This window comes from Sander lucioperca, chromosome 18 (genome assembly GCF_008315115.2).
Source record: "Sander lucioperca isolate FBNREF2018 chromosome 18, SLUC_FBN_1.2, whole genome shotgun sequence".
Taxonomy (NCBI): Eukaryota; Metazoa; Chordata; class Actinopteri; order Perciformes; family Percidae; genus Sander; species Sander lucioperca.
In genome coordinates, this window is record NC_050190.1 from 5,564,080 (window position 1) to 5,585,008 (window position 20,929).

The following is a 20,929-nucleotide window of genomic DNA, read 5'->3' on the forward strand; positions in this document are numbered from 1 at the left end:
AAATAATTTGTTACAAAATTATAAAGAAATATTAATATTTTAAATTAGAACAGCTCTCAATTGTGCGTAAGAGTGCTCTTGAGTTTGCATAGATTGTGTTCTTACCTAAGAACGAATCCCAAATAAGAAAACATTGGTGAATGCCAGAATCTTCGTGAAAACTGCGTAAGCGGGGTTTAAGAACAAATTTGTTCTTAAGAACGATTGGTGAATGAGGCCCAATGTCTATTTCATGTGAACTCCATTCTGTGTATATGATGTGAATATTTGTTTCACTGTGCCAGTTATTTCTACTTTTTTGGTACTCTCTGCCCTCAAAGTGTCTTCGTCATGAATAATTTGGGGATAAACAAGGCAAAACGACAAAACTAAATTAAACTGTGTGGAGTTTGTGGTAAATGGATGGGGGGGGGGTGTTCAGGTCAGTTCAGATTTGTATAACTTGTCAGTCAGGGAGAAGTGGTCCACATTGTCTTACAAATACCTTCTTGAATCGACTTTTTACTTAGATTTACAAACGTACCTCACCCACCTGACATTTATGTTACACACAACATGTAATGAGAATTATTTAAAAGAGACCACACCTTCTGTCAGAGCCTTCTTCCGAGTAAACACCCGTCAAGTACATTCTTGTGTCCACTTCAGGTTCTAATACCCACAGAGCACAGCCACAAATAGGGATCTTGCCATGTCCCCGACTCATCCGGTTCGGCTACATTTACCCATGGCAGGCCTTCATTATAAATCCTGCAGTGGTTTTGTGGCTTGAGTCTTGAGTGGATTTAACCAGCTCTGCAGCTGGGCTGAGTCAGTGGAGTTAATGTCTTTTGGTCGTTGTGTTTAATACATCTAGTTGTTGCATGTGTGTTATTATTCTCTGCTTTAATAAACACTTATATAAGGCCTAAGTTGAAAAATGTTTGGAATTATCCATTGATGGCACCTTGCATGAATGTCAAGGATAATGGTCTGTGGTTTTCAAAGAGATAATGTGGGAAAGAACAGTTGTTTGTCCCCAATAAATTATACACTCAGCTCCATCCTAACTCACTTTCACTATTGTTTGTTTCTAGATGAAGATGCATCCAATGTGCAGATCATGTGCGCCTGGTGCCAGAAGGTCGGCGTCAAACGCTATTCTCTGAGCATGGGGAGTGAGTTGAAGAGCTTCTGCAGTGAGAAGTGCTTCGCCGCCTGCCGCAGAGCCTATTTTAAGAGAAACAAGGTAAGATTCCTTCCTTCTCATCATCTGGACACACAACATCTTTCAGAGGCTTTGCAGATACAGTATGTCCAAATCTCCTTGCAAGTACGTGTGATCATCAGTGAGTTCCAGAGGAGAATATAAGATTGACAGCTTTAAAAAATTCATAAAACAAGCATGAAATAAGTCTATACTTGTAAGTGTGCAATGTATTGTTACAATGTGGTGAACGATCGTCGAGAATAGCATGAATTGGACATGATGCTATTGTCATAGTGTTCATCAGCTGAAAATGTTTTTGCTTTTGAAAGGAATAGTTTGACAGTTTGGGAAATACACGTATTCACTTTTTTTTCAAGAGTTAAATGAAAAGATTTATACCATTTTTATGTCTGTGTGTGTAAGCAGCTTGAGGTAGGAAGCCATTAGCACATCTTAGCATAAAGACTGGCAGTAGTAAAGCTAAAGCTCACAATCAACACAATATATCTCATTTGCCACAACATAAACAGTAATGTAAAACCGACAATTTGTGGTTTTACAGGGAGTAACTTGGTGTAACTATTTCTCGATGAATAAGCATATTTCCCAAAATGGCGCACTATTTCTTCAAGTTTAGGCAAGTAAACAATTTTCGGCAAAGTTAGTGTTAAGAACTTAGGTCTGAAATAAAACAGTTTGGTTAAGTTGTACTCATGGTTGTACTGAACACGAGAACTTAATGCATGGTATATAAATTGCATAACTACCCCACTGACAACACTCCTTCATTTCAATTTGCCATTTTAGTGTCAGAGCTAAATTTCCAATTTCCAGTCATTGTTTTTTTTTATTTAATGGATTTTTTTCTGGAGGGGAAACAATTGCCTACTTGCTTTTTCAGACATTACATTCATGTTAACAAAATGTTCACAATACCAGGCGGAAAAGCCAAAGGCCCAATAAGGTTCCATTATTTCCAAGTTTACACTGTAAACTCCTATCTACAGCACTGCTATACACATACTAAACTGTAGCTTGAGAGGTCATCTCAGTTAATCTCAGGGAGAGAAAAAACCTTTGTCATTTGTAGACAACTGACTAAAGTATTTAGCAGACCAACCAATCCTAATGATAACAGACAACTACTAGCTACCTATAACTGTAGCTAATACCTATCTTTACTAAGGGGCAAACCAGATTTGTAAAACTGACGGTTAGCTAACGTGATACTCTGGTTATTTGAGTTTGCAGTATTCATTTTAATGTGTAAAAAGAGTACAAATAAACAATGTCTAATAGGTTCTGTTGGGATAGCATAGCTCAGAAGTTCAATTACTGTATCTGTATTGGAGCAAGAGCAGAGGGTAGATGCTAGATCCTACCCACCAAACGACAACACGGGCATAGGCTACTGCGCAGGCGTCAACACACTGACAGTTATGATGTAGCTCTTTTAAACTAACCCTTACCTTAACCCTTCACAGCTAACGTTAGCTAGCTGCTAACTTAAGTGTTGACGCTTGCATAGTATGCCTGAATCGCTTGGTGACTTTTTCAGTGGGTACACATCTAGCATCTATCAGAGCAGGGAGCCTCTAATATGGCTGCCAGAAAATGTGACATCATCTGGTAAGCTCTTTATAAACACACACTATATTCTGCTTCTGACAGAGCTAAATCAAGCTTTCATGACATCTGGTAGAATAGCTGTAATACTGTGAGCAGGAGATTATCTGTAGCAATTACTGTATAATGCTTAATTCTGACATCAAGACATCAAAAGGTAATTTGAACAAAAAATCCCTCTCATTTCTTTTTCAGGTTTGGCTTGAATACAAAATGCATAGTAGCCTTCATAATACATTGAAAACCAGAAACCACTGAGAATAAATCATAGGTTTTACAAAAAACACCTTTAGGCAATTAACTCCAAAATGACTAGGTCACTGTGGTGCATACAACGCAAGACAGCAAATATCAAAGTTGTTATTGTGTTCTCATTCCCCCCCGATGACTGTAGTTAAACAATCTCCTTTCTCTCTTGTACCAAAGCTGGGATATATAAGGAATTACGCTGTGAGTATAACGTGTTTTACTCTCCTGCTTGTCTGTCCTGAAGTCAGTTATTCATCTAAACATAATCACTTTTCAAGCAATGCACTGGAGCAGGAATAAGTAGGGGTGCACTTAGAGTATGTCTGTTCATTTCAGTTAGTGATATCCAATTTCTTTTTATTTTCTGACACTTTTTCCCAAAGCATGAGAATCAAGCTGAGCCTTGCGTCTACTGTACTGTTGCTCATACTATGTGTTTTTCATTTTCTACCTTAACATTTTAGCTCATTTACGTTTATATAAAGTTTCTAGTTGTCATTGTACTAAATGTTGAAGTGATGACAAATGATCTGTCTTCTCCTGGTGATGACAAGAGGAGTCTGACATGTTGAAACCTCGTGGGAGACCGTAAACTGTCTGCGACAGAAAGTTGCAAGAGCTTTAGAGCTTCATATCCGATTAAAACGCAACGCTTCAACTGCTTTTATTTTGATCTCTGAGCTTCAGAGAAGGTCAGAAAAAAAGTAGATACAAGTCTATGCCATTTGACACAACAAAGTTGACAAGGAAGCTCCAAATCAATCAGAGATTAATCAGGGAGGCTGCCTAACATGACATTGAATGTAAATCAGATGTAAAGAAAGCACTCTGCTATGAATCAATGGGCCTTGTGTACAGTTAAACATATTCATATAAAGATATATATCAAGACAGAGTCATTTAAAATATGTATGTATTTCCCTTACTCAAACCGTGATCGTTATACAGTATATAGTATGTTCTGTAAAGTACATACAGTTTGTTTAGTTACAATGTGATATCATCAACTCTGCATTATGCTCTGACTTTATGACGGACATATTTGTGGATAGTGGAGCTAGAAGATATTGCAGATTTATAAGGTGGCATTTAAGGTACACAGAGAGAAAGTAAGTGAAAAAAAAACAAAGATTCAGCAATAATCTTTCCAGTTCTCTGTGCTCGCCTCTTGATCAGCCTTAGAATTTTGACAGACATTTCAAAGCAAGTCCTCTCACTGCGGTGACAGCTCTTCATGCAAGGTATAGTTGAAAAAAGGTCTGAATTTCTAAGTGACAGGCTAGATCATATCAGTCTTAGAGAAAATCGTATACCTTATGTGCTCTAATATGCAGCATGCCAGTCAACTAGTAAAAAAATAGAGATTTGACTTATAATAGTAATAGTAGAGATATTAAAAGTAGCTGTAATAACAGTAATAATAATAACAATCATAGTAGAAATATGACTAACAATAATAATATTGATAGTAGTAGCAGGGAGCAACATAACATTTACTATAAAACTAATAGTTCCAAAATACCTTAATATTGCATTTTTATTGTTTAATTATTATATGATTCAAATTAGCAGTCCAGGTAGTTTAAACACACTTGCTTGCTTGTTCATTACAGTAACTGTTCTTGATGCAATAATGTGATGAATTTACTTTTATTATCTTTTAGTTTAGTTAGACACAACTTGCATTAGGGGTGTTATTTTGAAAAATTCGAAACATTCGATTGGTGGCTCATTGGCCATAATTCTTCTGTAAGAGCTAAGACACTCAAATACTGGCATATTGTGAATAAGAAAAAAATAAATGACAAATACATGATCAGTAATGCTCCATCATAAGACTCTGACCTGTTGATAATTCCTGATCTGCAGCTTGCACTGACTAATACAGGGCTGGCCCAACATAGTGGTTAAAATGCACACATGAAGGCACATTTTAGCAAAGCTTACAGTGAAACATTGCTGATTTTCAGCCGTTTTGCGATATCCAGCGGCATTTTTCAGTTTAAGTGAGGAGTTCTGGGCAGTGCGGCATGGAGGGAAGTGGGCGCAGTTCATCTGTGTTTACTGCTCACACTGCAGTGACACAGAGCCGGTTGTAAATTGGCAAAGTTTGAATGTCAAACCACTTTGACCATATGCTTTAGTTTACAATTATTAACTTTTCTGCATCGAGACATAATGAGAATTCTGTTAAATTGGCCAAGTTAATAGGTTCGTAAATTAGGTGCAGTTACCAACATTAGGCAATCCAGCCGATTTCTCAGAAAATCAATCTTGGAGATGGTCTTGTGTGCAGTTTATAGAAATACATACATCCGGTTAGAAGCCAGTCAGACATGTTGGATGTTTCCTTCATCCATCAGCAGAATGCACATGTTCAAACATCACAAATACAGGAAAGGCCTGCTCTGCCACAGCGGCTCAGATTCTATATTTTGTCTGGCTCTCGCACATTCATGCAGGCCATTTGTGTAAGCGATACCCACATGTTTCTTTTCTCATTCACCCACAAGGTTGGCCACAACAACACGGCCTGCAGGCTTCCAACTGAAAAAAAAAAATATTGTCAGGGTTGAAAAGAAATATCTCATGTCTGCGTGTGCTTTGGATAGGGGAGAGCAGACAAGGGAGGAGGGGGGATGTAGGGGGCGGGCAACAGCTCTGGCATTATGTTGCATGAAATATCTTCAGCTGCCTCATCTATGAAACCCAATCCCCTCCTAGGGTGACTATGGTTGCTACTTTCTCACATCTCTGTATAACTCTATATTATGTAGTGTGTGTTTGTGTGTGGCGAAAGATGATTGATAGTTTAACTGCGGCTAATCACTTATGTGCCTGTTTACTGTATGCCTTAAGCTTCTGGATTAGTTTGTATGGAAGGTGCAGCTCGCACTACTCAATCATCCTGTCTGTCTCCTCACTCTGCCTGCTCACTTTCATTTACTTTTTGACTGTCCACTATTGATCCAGACACATAGTTTGGCTCTTTTCTTTTTGTAATGTGCTGCAACTTAGGGTGTGTGTATTTTGCTGGTTTGTGCTCTGCAAAAGCCAGTTTGAGGTGGTATAACAACAGTGAAAGTTCACTGAGAATTGACGTGTTCAACATTTATGATATTGAACAGTTTCGGGGATTAAAAGGCATTAATTTAAATGTAGGGTGGAGTTTTGCTTTCAGCTGTAGGTAGAAGCTGCTAAACTGTCATGCTTTTACACGCAGCCGTACGGCTTCTCCCGCTATCTTACACCCACACATACACCGATAAACATGCACGCTGATTGGACACACTGCCAAGATTAAGTTAGGCAATTAGCAGTGATGAATTACCTTCTGTGAGTGTGAAGCATGGCGGCAAAAAGGTGTAGGTTAGAGGAGGCATTGCTTATTGCTTATACATGATGACACATATCGTCCACATTATTTAGGTTGGAATTTAACCCTTGTGTTGTCTTCCCGTCGACCATTAATTTGTTGTCCTACCGGGTCAAAATTGAAAATGAACTTTTTTTAGCATTTTTTTTCGGCGTGTTTGACGCTTTTTGCGATGCTTTTGGCAATTTTTTAAAAGTTTTTGTCAAAAAAGCTTCAAAGCTGTCTTTATTCATGGTCAATAAACCGAATTTATATGACATTATAACTCATTTGTGAGGTAAAAAAGCAGAAATTATGAATTATTTTGACTAACAGTTAAGATCAGATGATGAGTGGATCACAGTCAGGATACTGTTTTAAAATCATTTAAACTTTTTCAAATGCTATAAAATTGAATGAAACACCCAAAATTCAATGAAATGAATCATTAATTGTACCTGCATAGAACGTATGGAACCTATACAACATATATTCATGCATCCATGTTAATTTTCTGCAGTTTGGTTGAAAGAAACCCATATTTGACACAAGGGTTAAATGCTGCATGCAGGTCTGTTGCTGTGACATTGATTGTGATGAAACGTAGCTTGTTTCTGTTGCAATAGTTCCAACAATCTGCTTTTCCCTGCAGTTTGGTTTGTGTCCAGGAGTTTTTGGGCTTGAAATACTCTAAAGAAAAAGAATGCTTCCTGGTTGATTGTAGACTGGTATGTTGTGGTTGAAAAGCAGCTAGAGGGAGGACTCATTTAAAATTCTCATAGAAAGAGGTGGCGTATGTAAGGATCACATTTTATTCATAGAGTATACTTATCTTTATATATATTTTTGCATCATGCAAATAAACATATAAACCATGTCTTCTGTTTCCACAATATTTAAAAGAGCATGATGCAGGTAGCGAGGACAGTTTTACAGGTCGTTTCTGCCGCAGCGTAGGGTTTTTTGGTTCACACCATGAAATTCCCCCCAGGAGACCCCAGACCTCCATCAGTGTTTTTCCCCAGGAGCTCCCTCCAGGCGTGAGGGGGCAGAGTGCCGCTTCATGTCAGCCCAGAAATGTCACATCACTTCAAACACACACGCACGCACACGCACACACACACACACACACACACACACACACACACACACACACACACACACACACACACACACCGTGGTTGCCTCCTTGCTACTGAACACTTTGCATCTCCATCGGCTGCCAAGGAGGCTACGCACGCAAAATGAATAAGAGAGGAGAGGGTGTATGAGCTTGTATGTGTGTTACTGTCTTGTATATGTATAAATGTGCTTGTGGAAATGTGTGTGTGATGAAGTGTGTAATGTGTCTGCATATTGCAGCTCAGACTAGGAAGACTTGAGGCCTGCCTGACACACAGCTTCAGGGCACAGAGAGGAAGGTGATTATCTCATAGCTGCCAGCCATTCAGCTTAAATAAAGATAAAAGTAACTCTGGCTAACTAGGCTTTGAGATTGTACAAGCAGAGCCACACACACGAACTGCCATGCCTTTGTGTCTATTTTCAAACTTGTATGTGTGGTAAACTAGATTCAGATGCAGTAAAGAATGTACCTTATTTGTGAATTTGCAGGCACGCCTCATATTGCATATTATTTCATATTGTGTGTTGTGATGATGACTTAAAGCAAGGAAATACTCTTTGCGACCTTGTGAATCTCCAAGAACAATTCAGCAATACACAATCAACATGCAAAGAAGATATTATTCCAGACTGACTTATATTGAAAATAGCATTTTCTACAACCTTTAAAAATGGCATTTAGTACAGGGAAATTGGCCTTCCTGCAATACAGAACAACATTATAGATGATAGCCAGCAATATGCTAAAAAGATCTATTTATTGAAAGCTCCAAACCAGCTATATATTTGTTTTTAAAGAACTGAAGTGCTGACATTGTTCCTATTTTCCAGTTCTTTGAAAAATTATCCTTATGCTTATTAAAGCGCCAAAAATACCACTACCCTTACCAAACAACCCTGGAAAAACTCCTGTTTTTTTTGTGCACATGCACTATTCCTGTGCATGTGTGTGAAGATCTCCACAGTGCACTGCAAACAGAATTAAACTAGTGTTGGGATGTTTTTTCAAAAAAAAGTAAAAACAGACTTGTTTTTTTTTGTTGTTTTTTTTGGAAGAGTGTGTCTTCTCACCTGTCATATGCGTAGTGCCAGGACTGCACCTTCATTTCAGGATTTGAGATGAGCCCTAGCTGCGCTCGGCTGTGTTTGTCTTTGGATTTGGAGAGCCTGTCTACGAGCATCTTTCTTTGGGAAATGCAGCTCTTTTGGCAGGTGACGGGCACACACACCTGGACATGTATCCGTGCCCAGATGGAAGCTAGCACATTGGCAGCTGGTGTGACGTCCCCTCAGGACGGTGGAGTCGCCAGAGGGGAGCTAGGCGACCGATGTCCTGCTCTGTCGTTCATATAAGGAACTTCAGCTGGGTGGCAGCTGTAGTTTGCTGGTGCGATGGATCACCAATAAGGGAAAAGCACCTTTAAAAGAACAACACAACTGGCACAGAAACTGCATTTCCCCAGTGTGCTCAGGCAAAGTGTTGATCTATCTATCTATCTATCTATCTATCTATCTATCTATCTATCTATCTATCTATCTATCGTAATCCCATCTCCTTTATCTGTGTATGGCTCCTTGTGTGGGCTTCACGCCTCGTCCACAGTGCCAACACCTCATTAGTACAATATGCAAATGAACTGGCGCAGGGCCAGAGGGTCAGAGCACAAACTGGAGACAGAATAATAGCACAAAGGTGCGTGTGTGTGTGTGTGTGTGTGTGTGTGTGTGTGTGTGTGTGTGTGTGTGTGTGTGTGTGTATTCTCAAATGCCTGCCCAGATTCACGTATGTTTCTGTGCGTTTACCTGTCTTTGAGCGTGTCCGTGTGATGTGTCTGTGAGGAGACATGGTGCGTATGTGTGTATTTGTGTGTAAGGGGGAAAGAAAGTAGCTGAAATGGGTCCGTCTACACCTACTTTTCATTTAGTGCACTGACAGCTTCTAAATAACCATGACCCCCATAATCTCTAGTTAAAAATCTCCCATTACATTGTAAAATTCAGTGGTGGACAATGTTCTTCTCAGATTCTTACACTGTATCCTTTCCGGCACAAATGGCAGTACACCAGACAGCAATATTTGACTTATGTTATGCTTGGAATGGGAAACCCTACCTGGAGGTGAGGGAAGCAGATGGAAGCAGAGGCAAACTCAATTAGTCTTTGGACAAAAAAAATGTACAATACACACCAGAATTGCCCTTTGGTATCATCAAGAGATGAGCCGAGCTGGTGGCTAAATTGCCCATGACAAATCAAGGGTTGCAGCGAGAAATTTAAAGGTAACATGATATGAAAGAGAGCTGCTCGGGCCAGTGGCTCATCTGTCAATGGCATAGGCTCAGTATAAAACGGCACGATGAACATGTATAACTCAGGTTGAATCTCCATTTCTGATAACAGTGGCTCAGTGCCCTGTGGCTCTAAAATACGAATCAATTATATCCCACTGAGGTCTATATTATATAAAAGTGCATTTCATTTAATAATGAAACACAAAGAAGCTATTTGGCATCGTTCCAGACAACGCTTCTCCAATAACTTCTTTGTAACAAAATTGCCCACACCTGGCATAACAGCATTGACTGCCTTGGCTTTCACTCTGCACATAATGAATGACTCACAGAGTGCAGGAGAAGGTGGCTCATTTTCAGATGGTATACATGTTTAAAGGAGTGTATGGTGAATTAAACCCATAACAGCTACTGTTCTGTACTCTACAGCAAATTAAATATACTACTTAGTTTACCTAATGTAACTGTTATTTCCAAGAATACATAACGTTACTGTAAAATTCTGTTAAATATTGACTGCTAACATGCAACACATTTTTGGCAAGGATCACTAAGTGCAAGGATTCCCCTGTTCAAATAATATTAAGTAATGTCAACCACAGTATTTCATTTTTTTCAGCAATGTTACATTTATCTCCAATCCAACAAGCTCTAAGTACTGCATATTTAACTGAGTCAGACGGTGTAAAAGAACAGTGTGATGTTATGCCTGCTTATTACACAGCAACTTACAACCATCTCATATAAAATACTCATTTGAAATTGTGTTATTTTCATATATGCAATTCATTTACAAGGTTCTGCACAACATATTCTATGAAGTGGCCATGGCATGAACAATGTGTTCTTGATTTAAAGGGTTGTTAGACGTGGGACGTGCGTTACTTTTTCCATTGCAATTATTAGTGAGTGCGTAAAACATGCTAGCAATGCTAACTAACCTCTTGTTACATTGTTCAAATGACAAAAAGTCCCACTTTCATGTCATGTCATGCAGTTAAGAAACTGATTAACGATGGCTAATGGTATGGCTCAGTTCATACATTCATTCATGCATACTCTTAGCTTAGTTAGCTTTGTTGCACCTGTTAGGGAAGAAGAACCTCCACCTTTAATTTGAATCACACTGCGTTCATGTCTTGTCGTTTCGACGTAATTAAGAGCAGCCGGGTGGGAGAAACGTTCACGTCTGCCTCTTAGTTGTAGTTCAAAGTCGGAGATATCAGGAACTTCTGACAGCTGAGCTATTTACCATTAGCGAAAAAAACCACAGAGGTGTCAGCTAAACAGTGTCAAAATGGCTACCATCATCATCTGTCATCATGGCTGGTTTTTATTGTGAGCACACTGCTACATGTACTGTATGTAACACTATAAAAATATCTAATTTAGGCTACGTCTACAGTATGGTGTGACCATAGACTGTAAATGTTATGTCTATGGGTGAGACTAAAAGGCTAGCACAAATCTTGGAACAAATTGGCACCCATGTTGGATTAGCAGGAGGTTTTCCTGTTCCTTTACACTTTTTCAGTTTTTTTTCCTGAAAAACTGTTTGATATGCCACAGTAAGAAAAGCACAGGTATAAACAAATTCACTCATGCTGCATTTGGTTTGTATTGTTTAAACCGTACCACCTCTGACTTGTAATTCTAAACATAACAGAGCCATGGTTAATGGTATTAGTAACACACCTGTGCATTTCCTACAATGACAAGTTAAAGTAATGAAATCAGGTAGTTTATATTTCAAAATTCCACCTAAGCAAAAGTCTTACCCGCCTGTGAGGGTGTACAGGGCCTTTAAATATGGTATCTAATCTCCCATTGACTTTATTGAGGCAATACAAGACACGTTTACAAGGATGACTGAAAAGTTACTGTCTTACTTACTAATGGCTCCTGTTTTGTACACTTTACCATGGTAACCTAGTGCTTCTGCAAATCTGTATTAAAATATCTTTTACAAATATCAGAACCTTCCATATATTTAAACTTCTTCATGTTAGTGTAGTGTGGTTACTAAATTTGTTTTATATTTTAAATGTGTTTTATTTTCCATTTTTATCTGAAATAAATGGGTGTTTGAATGAACACACTGCTGTGGTAGCAGGCAGCACTTTGAATGTGAAACTAACAACCCTGTATCCTAAAAAATAACATTACCATACAACTAAACTGTATTCTCAATTACGTTTGGTAAGAAAGGTATTTTCTCCTGGATTCTAGACATCCTCGTACCAGCAGCAGACACACTGACGTGTGAAACGGTCACCCTTTTAAACATTGCGTTAACGTTGTCAATTGAAACAAAACTACTTGATTCAGGTTAGGAAAAGATTGTGGTTGGGGTTGAAATAAATAGCCTGTGTTTGTTACGTAACTCAAGTTACGCACGTAAGTTAAGTAGCTTACGTGACATAAATTGAGTATGTTAGATAAGTTGTATTATGTACGTAAGTTAAAATAAGTCAACGTTGACTTCTAGTTTCACATGGGACACAAACAGCGGTCTCCTGGGTGAAAGTCCTGTGTTTGTTCGACCTGTCCATCTACCTCGACCTCCCCCCACTTTACAGTCTTTGATCAGAAACACATTTGTGATAGTCAAAAACAAACGGGACAAAATACATTTCCCACAAAATGGAATTGAGAATGCAGTTTCGTTCCACACAGGAATGTAATTTTTAGGAGACAGGATTAAAACTAAATGTCTTGCAGACTCCTCGGCCTTGCACATGCATGCACACACACACACACACACACACAAACACACACACACACACACACACACACGCACACACACATACAGTTTTGTTTCAGAGAATCGTGTTATGACTGTTCACCCATTTTTGCAGTCACCATTTCTGTTCATCTTTCTCAGTGTTGTTTTCCATTTCTGAGTTTCCTTGTTGCCTCTGTTCACCTGTTTATTTTGTCCATTCGTAAAAAGAAGCCATTATTTCTCCCCCCCCCAGGCGAGAGACGACGATGGCCTCGGTGGGAAATTACCCCAGCACAGCTTTACTCAGGACACGCCCAGGCTTGTCTTCAAGACAAACAGCGATGTGCTTGTAAGGACCATAACCATTTAACACCAGATAGAGTTTAAGCTTGATGGCTACTGCACAAATATGTTTTGATGTTGTTATTTGTTAAAAGTGTATAATTTTCAACTCATTTCTTCCTGACATGTCAATAGACTGGTTCATATTTGGGCATTAGTGTAAAATTAGACATCAACCATCAGACTCAGGTCAGCCCAAAAAATAAGACAGCACACAAGCGGCACTCATGTTTTACATAAGGTTTGCACACATTTAAGTTTGAGCTTTTCATAACCTTTTTCATGCGTAATCATTTGCTTTGCTCATTTTTCATTATACATCATATTCAATGACTTATGTTAGGGATTTGTTAGGAGTTATCAGACAAGCAAACTAAGGTGAATTGTGTGGATTTACTTGTTTATATTTATATTCATTGAGTGTTGTGATATATATTTTACATAGATCATTCATAATTTAGTGAAAGAAAAAAAAGTTTGGTGGACCCTTTATCACAACTAAAAGACAATGTAGTTGTACTATATACACCACTAACAAAATGTAGTTTTAAAAGAACATTCAAGTTTATTACCACTTATTTAAACCAAACCCTGGTTTCACATCTCGTTTGTTATTCCATACAAAAACCAAAGTGTACACATGACAAGTCTTGTCATCTCTGTGAGGTTTCCAGACAACCAGGTGAGACTCCAGGAAGTACATAATCCCCACCAAAATCACAGGACGCTGGTAAACAGATTTTGTTACATTTGGACGGACTAGCCGTAGCTGGATTTTCTCATCTAACTCTCGGCAAGAAAGGGAATAAACATATTTCCCAAAGTGTACCAGACAGCCACATGCCAACAGAGATATTTTGTCTCAAAGGGGTCCAGTCGGCTGCAGTGACATTCAAACACAATCCACCAGTTCTGTCTCATCATTCTTACAGCTGGAGTTATTTTACTCACTGTGCGTGCTGTTAAATATAGTGTGATAGAGGTTCACCTCGCCAAGTGAGAATGGCCTTTGTATGTCACATCTATAATGACTGATGGTGATGGCTGGCTGTGATAAGGGCGGCCTTACAGGGAGTATAGCTGTGGTCTTCTTTAGCTTTTATCTACAGTTTAAACTTTTCATGCTCCATTCAGGTTTTAATGATGACATCAGGTACACAGTGTAGCCAATTTAAAACACTGGGAAAGGATATGAACCAGATATGTTTCCCCTTATGTAAGTCCGGTAATTATAACCATCATGATAGATATTCCAATAAATGAGGCCACTGTAAACTGATATTTTGGCTAATCATAATAACAATTCCACATGTTGCAGATGGTCTGTTAAACACTGCCAAAGCTTAATTTTACTTGTGCAAACTTTAGTGGAAGCTTTATTCTGTTTTCTGTTTTCAATGGACCAGGTGCTTTAAGATGGCAGACTCTTGCTACATAATCTTGTTTTTGGACTGAATCCACAATGCAACAAGCGCAGTGTTTCTGTTTGCCATCATTGGTGGACTTGAATTGTCAAGAGTGGATACTTTTCTGCAGATTGTTTGGAGTGTGAGACAGTTTAACATAAAACCAAGCGTCCAGCTCGCTTCAAGCACCTGGTTCATTTCCATGCGTTTAATCCTTGTGTTTTGCACAATGTGATTATAGCAGCAATCTGAGAAGTGTCAAAAGAATCACATATCGCCCTTAACAGGGGGATGTACAAGACTTTCCCTTTATGCACGTCTACTGCTTAAACCTCTTCATTCCACGTATACAACCTCTTCAGGCACTACAGCCTCTTATGAAACCTTACAATCTCTGCTCCAGCCTCTTAACCCTCTGCAACCCCCTCCTCTTCTGCCTCTTCATTATCTACATCTTCTGCATTCTCTTTAAAATCTGCAACCTCTTTCTCTTCTTCATTGCCTACCGCTTACTCATCCTCCAATGCAACCTGTTGGTCCAGCCCCTGCCCATTTATCTCTGTGACTGCAGCAATTTAACACTCTTCATCCAATCCCCTAACCCCTGAGAATGGCCTCTGATCATCACCTCACCTAACTTGTTCATTTAAACTGATGATACGCTAAAACTAGCTGTCGACTGATCTTGGGATTCTTAAATGTCACCGACCTTGTCACTGGGCCAGAGGGTGGGAGGAGGAAGAAAACAATGACTGCTGCTGAGGTGGTCGCGCTTGTTTGGAAGCACGATAATTGTTGTAATGCAAACGGTTAAACTGCACCACCAATGCTGGTTCGTTGGCCACGATGGAAATAAATGACCATAATTACATTCAACTGCAAACATCTGTGTGGTGGGGAGAGAGCGAGCAAGAGAGAGAAAGCACAACTCCATTAGCGTAATGCGCAGTGAAATTTCACTCACAGTGCAGAAAGTCGTTAAGTGCTCTCCATCTGTCTTTCTGAGTCGAGGAAAATTTCAGCACATTTATTATTTAGAATATCCTAGTCCTACCATTTTCAAACTCAACTTGTGAGAGCGCCTTTTTGACATTTACTCAGTTATGGCTCATTGAATTAGCCAGGACTAAATGGGCAGTTAAAATGTGTAGAATTCAAGGGACTGACATCTGAGCACTACCGGCGTTCAGTCGCTTTGTAGTCCAGTCTCCTATCTGTGGTTCCTTATGTTCTCCAGCTGCTTGTCCCGAGCTCCATACATGTGTAAGTGTCAGAAATTCCTGCTGAATTGCATTTGCGCAAGTGATCCCACCCAAGTGACACTGCATAATGACTTATTACAAATGCAGAGTACATCTTTTAAAACTTTTGTCCTTTTGGAAGATGCTTCTGCTTGATTCAATCCACCTTGAACTAGACAATCTGATGTAAAACACATAATATATGCAAAGAACCTGATGTTTGACACGTGTAGCAGCTGCAGGACAGCATGCTATGTACTTGTTCTTTTAAAATTCTGGCCAATGCTACAGTGCATCTGCCCAAACCGCCCATATGAGTCCATTGTCTTTTAGCTGCTGCCAGACAGGATCCTGCCAAATAAACCAAAGTTGCTGCATGCAAAAGGAGTTTATCCACCTTCCGGTTGCATCCCTCAACTTATTAACATTCAGCAGGGGGGCTTAAGGGTCTGTGTGATGGATGGATGTCGTTGAGGGGTCTGACAACTGATTAATGCCTTAATTATCTCCAGCAAGGACCTGCCACTCCTCCCAGAGCTGACAGAGTGAGCTGTGTGTGGCCTGACGAGTAACGCCGTGTTCAGGGCTCGCCCACTGCTATCTGCTCTACTAGGGTCACATTCATTTTCTTACCAAAGAAGAATTTGCACTTTTTGTGCCGCAAAGGTGTTTAACAGTGATGAAACAGTGCAGCAGGGTGTTTTGGGATCTCTGCCACCACAGTGAGCAAGAAAGACAACTTTTCAATTTAGCCTTCTCATGTTTGCTCTTTGCATACAGAAGTGATCGCGTCTTCAGCACAACATGTGACAAGAAATTTAGTTGGAGATGTAAATATATATCCTATTATCCTATTATAAATGAAATAATTGATCTGATTTTGTTCTGATTTGTATTAGAGTAAAAAAAGATTTATTAGTATGTGCCAAGAAGAACAATGACAATTTATTGTTATGTGATTAGATATCAGCATTAGAAATAGAAGACAACTGTAAAAATGAAGCCATTCATACTCTACTGACATCATTGTCAGGGATGAAGCTTCAGAGGTGTTTAAAGTTCAGTTGCAATTTTTGAGGAAGAAATTTGTGCTGTTATTGTATTGTATATAGTTAGGTGTTATCTTGCCCAAACATTATAGTTAGTTGTTGTACAGGTGCACAATAGTGCACAATAATACTAGCACTTTTCCATGCATCACACTCCTCTAAAAGTTTCTACGTATGTCAAGATCACAAAAAGTGTATTTCACAAAAAGATGGCTGCATTGCATTGTGGTCTTTTGAGGCTACTGGATAAACAGATTTGCCAATGTAACATTGTCACAATCACAACTCTACTGTATGCTTGAAAAACAATGCTGTCTTCAACACAATATATTTGCAGAGAATCCACTTTAAGACAATATGCATTTGTGATACTTTCCATTACAACATGCATAAATGGCATAATCTTTCATATCTTAAATGACAACATTTCGGCATTAAGCTATTGCAACACTGACTTACTGCCTAAGAAGAGATTTAAAGTAAAACATCAAGTAAATGCCTTCCCAGATCAGTACTGATTTGGGATGTGACCTGATGTGCATGATTGATAGCTGAAACTTGCAGCAGCGGTTTTCTTTGTAATTCAGAATTGACCAATCAATCGATCTTTCTAGCATTTAAACTGACTTAACTTTACTACTAGTTGACACACACTTCAGCACCAAATGTGGAAGGCCATGTGAGGGAAATCATCTTTTTGTCTTGTTGTGCTTGGGGTGTCAGTCTCCTAGGGATCTATGGTTAAATGAGACTGAGAGTGTTTTTTATTGCCAACAGAAGGTGTAAATTGGCAGTCCTTGTTAGGACACAAAGTTAAAGACAAAGTCACTTCAATACCACTTAGCAGCAGAATGTCATCATGTGCACATTTACCTCTCAGTAAGGAAAACATTGATTCAGACATATGCACAGAAACACACACACACACACACACACACACACACACACACACACACCTACATTACATAAATCAAATACACACAGGCATGTGCATTTAAGCACACTTCAAAGTTAAGTGTTAAGTGCTCTTGACAGATCTGTAAAAGTATTTAGAAACAGCATCAGTTTCCTTTAAAATAATCTTTTTTAAATGTGTTTAGCTCCAGATGGTTTGGAGGCTGAGCTTCTGCTTACCAGGGTACTTCAGTGTGCAGAGTCACAGGTGCTGATGGATTGTGTGTACTGTGTGTGTTTTTTGTTACAGGTGTGTGACTGGTGCAAACATATACGCCACACTAAGGAGTACCTGGACTTTGGTGCTGGTGAGCGGAGGCTGCAGTTCTGCAGTGCCAAATGCCTGAACCAATATAAGATGGACATTTTCTACAAGGAGACCCAGGCTGCACTGCCTGGGGCATTGTGTAACCCAGGACACGGGGCTGGTGGGGAGGGTAAAATGGAGTGCAGTGGAGGGGTCCAGCTGCTCACTCCTGAATCCTGGGGCACGCCGTTAACAGACTTCCGGCGTAAAGCTCCTTCACCAGGGGGGCCTAACAACACCTCTGCACTGGCCCCTTCCACTTCTTCTGCCACCTCACCCTCGGACACTGCTGCCGTCTGCTCCCCCTCCTCCTCCTCCTCAGCCAAGATCCCCACACCCAGACCCCACGAGAGCCCCACTCTTCACCCTCCGCCTGTTCCCACTTTGCATCCACCTGTCGGGGTACCTCCTGGTAGCCCTCCCATGGTGATGACACCCCGGGGACCCATGCCCCTGCCACTGTTCATGGAGCATCAAATGATGCAGCAGATGCGTCCACCATATCTTCGGCCCTCTGCCCACCCAGGGGGGCCCCATAGCCCCCTGTCAAACCCTATAATCCCTGGTATTGGTCCACCACCTCCTCCTAGGACCATGGGTTCAGCATCAAGCCCCATGCACAGGCCCCTGCTGTCTCCACATGTCCACCCCTCATCCAATCCCAACCCTGGCATGATGCACCATGGTCTCCCCATGCCAGGCCTACCCCCTTTCCCCCCAGTCAACATGATGCCCAATGGACGCTTTCCTCTGCCCCCAATGATGAACTTTGGCATGGCGTCCTTGGCCCCATTGGTACCCCCACCAACTCTCTTGGTCCCTTACCCTGTCATCGTACCCCTCCCAGTCCCAATCCCTATTCCAATCCCAATTCCCTTCAGCCCCAAAACATCCAGGGACCAGCCAGAGAGTAGTGGCACCTTCCGCAGTGCTCCAGAGTCATCCGAAGCTTCAGCTTCTGGACCCCACTCTCCACGTTCCTCTGGTGGTGACAGAGGGGAGCAGAAAGTAGAGCCAGCTGATGCAGAGCGTCTCTCTCCTGTACACTCACAGAGAAGCAGGACGTCGCTGGTGGACTTGACAGTGAAGGCAGAGGATAATTCAGGCAACTTGTGTCTAACCAGCGGCCCTGGACTGATGGATGGGGTTATTGATCTAACTGTGGGCCAGAGGCCATGCCAACAGCAGGTAATTCAGAGGATGCTACCTGGGGTCCAGGTCAAAATAGAGGCAGAGGCTGAATCAAGATCTCCACCAGCTGCTGGGCTGTTTTGGGAAGGGAAGGGCAGTCGTGATGGGGGGAAAGGGGCCCTCTCACAGGGCCTCCTCAGTGCTACGAAGCTGGAAGGGGGCGCACACCCAAACACACTGGAATCATTAGGCCCACCCTCCAGCAACAGCAGCCCTTCTTGCCATGAGGATCCGCCAGTGAGCCAGCTAAATCCCTGTATCTCTAACCATACCCCACCACCCTTGCCCAGCACAGCACAGACCCAACCCCTGCCCCACCTCCAAACTAGCCCTGCTGCCCCATGTAATGTCATAGTCAATGGTACGGGATGGCATTCCCTTCTCACTCCTGCCTTTGAGTCTTACCCTGACCCAAGAGGAGACAGTGTTGCAGGAGAAGGAGAGGCAGAGGAGCAGCCAGCCAACGGTGAGCTGGAGCATGAGGCACTGAAAGAGAACAATTGCTCAGTTGGAGATTGGGAGCTGGGGAAGCGGGGCTCAGTGCAAGACGAGATGGCGGACACAGTGGAGGGTAAGCCAGATCCTGACTCCAACATGGAGGAGGGTGAGCACGCCTATGCCCTGCCGCTGCTGTCCACCGGAGGCTGTGTGGTCATCCAGCCTGTGCCAAAGCCCGGCGCTGACAAGACGGCCATCCTGTCCTGCTCCATCAGTGCCCCTTTATCAGCAGACGGGAGTCCTGAGCTGGAGCCGCCGCTGAAGAGGAGGTGTCTGCGAATCCGCAATCAAAACAAATGAGGTGGGTTTACCCCAGTGTGCTCCCACAAACACTTTTATGCAGTTGTGCAGACTTCTTTATTCATTGACATTTTGTAATTCACAGTGGGGTACCCATCAAATAATCAGTCACTTTTGATTTAGCATGCATCTTTAAACTATTTGAAATGATCTCCTTTACTTCCAAAATTTTCTTTAACAAGTTTACTATTCATATTTAGTGTTATCATATTAAAATTGGGGAAATAAAAATGTACATTATACATAATAATTGAAAACATACTAGACATCATGCATGTGCATTTTTTGTTGTTTTGATTTTTAATGCATTTCCTAATATAGCATGTGTTTAGCCAACACATTCAATTTCCAATTTTTTACACACATATATTTTCTCATGAACGGGCACATTGCTCTCATTTTACAGAACGATTACTTGTTGCTTTACTTTGACTGGCAGATTACACCTCTGTGAGCTTCAGAATGGAAATGGGAAGTCTATCATGTCAAAGGATTTATTCAACACATTAATACCAAATTTAATGATGCACTCCTCGAGTTGTTAATTAAATGAAATTGTAATCAAGAGCAAATGAAGACCAATTCAAGTTGTGGTTATTTGAGGCGAGTGCTCTAAAGAGAATAATTAATAACGACAAAAGATGGAAATCAAGCCCCATGCACCATTAGTACTGCTAAACGCAAACCAGCGGCTGAGAGAAAATGTACAATAATCTTCAGATACCTAAAGGTACACAATTTTTGATTATAGATAAGGGTGAATGCGAAATATGTTTGCTGTATTTCACCTTTCCCACTTATCTGCAATATCACAAGGCATTCATTATGAATTAACTAAACATTATGTAAAATGTATACCACCAGAGAAGCAGACGCTGAATATTTAATTCTTTATTTGCCCAAAAGTGTCCTCAAGCTTGATACTGATTGCATGTACCAAAGAGAACAAACCCCAAATTAGGAAGCACTGCTGAAAATCTGCATTTTTCTTTTCAATTTGATCCGTAGTGGTTTTAACACCAAAACTGTTCTTGAGTGGTTCTTGTGTGAGCCCTGTTGCTCTGAATTGAATATTCCTTAT

At 40.7% G+C, this 20,929-nt stretch overlaps 1 protein-coding gene across 4 annotated transcripts in view; it reads left to right on the plus strand.

Moving 5' to 3' along the window:
• Window positions 1-20,929, plus strand: part of sobpa (sine oculis binding protein homolog (Drosophila) a) — a 42,409-nt gene that overhangs the window by 16,504 nt on the left and 4,976 nt on the right. Inside the window, exons 4-7 of one of the 4 annotated variants that reach the window (XM_031321356.2) lie at window positions 1,077-1,228; window positions 3,242-3,265; window positions 12,814-12,909; window positions 17,803-19,849. In XM_031321356.2, coding sequence (XP_031177216.1) covers window positions 1,077-1,228; window positions 3,242-3,265; window positions 12,814-12,909; window positions 17,803-19,848 — 2,318 coding nt within the window. In that variant the 3' untranslated portion in view covers window position 19,849. The remainder of the gene's footprint in view (window positions 1-1,076; window positions 1,229-3,241; window positions 3,266-12,813; window positions 12,910-17,802; window positions 19,850-20,929) is intronic. The other 3 variants (XM_035994767.1, XM_031321357.2, XM_031321358.2) reach the window with 3 other exon arrangements.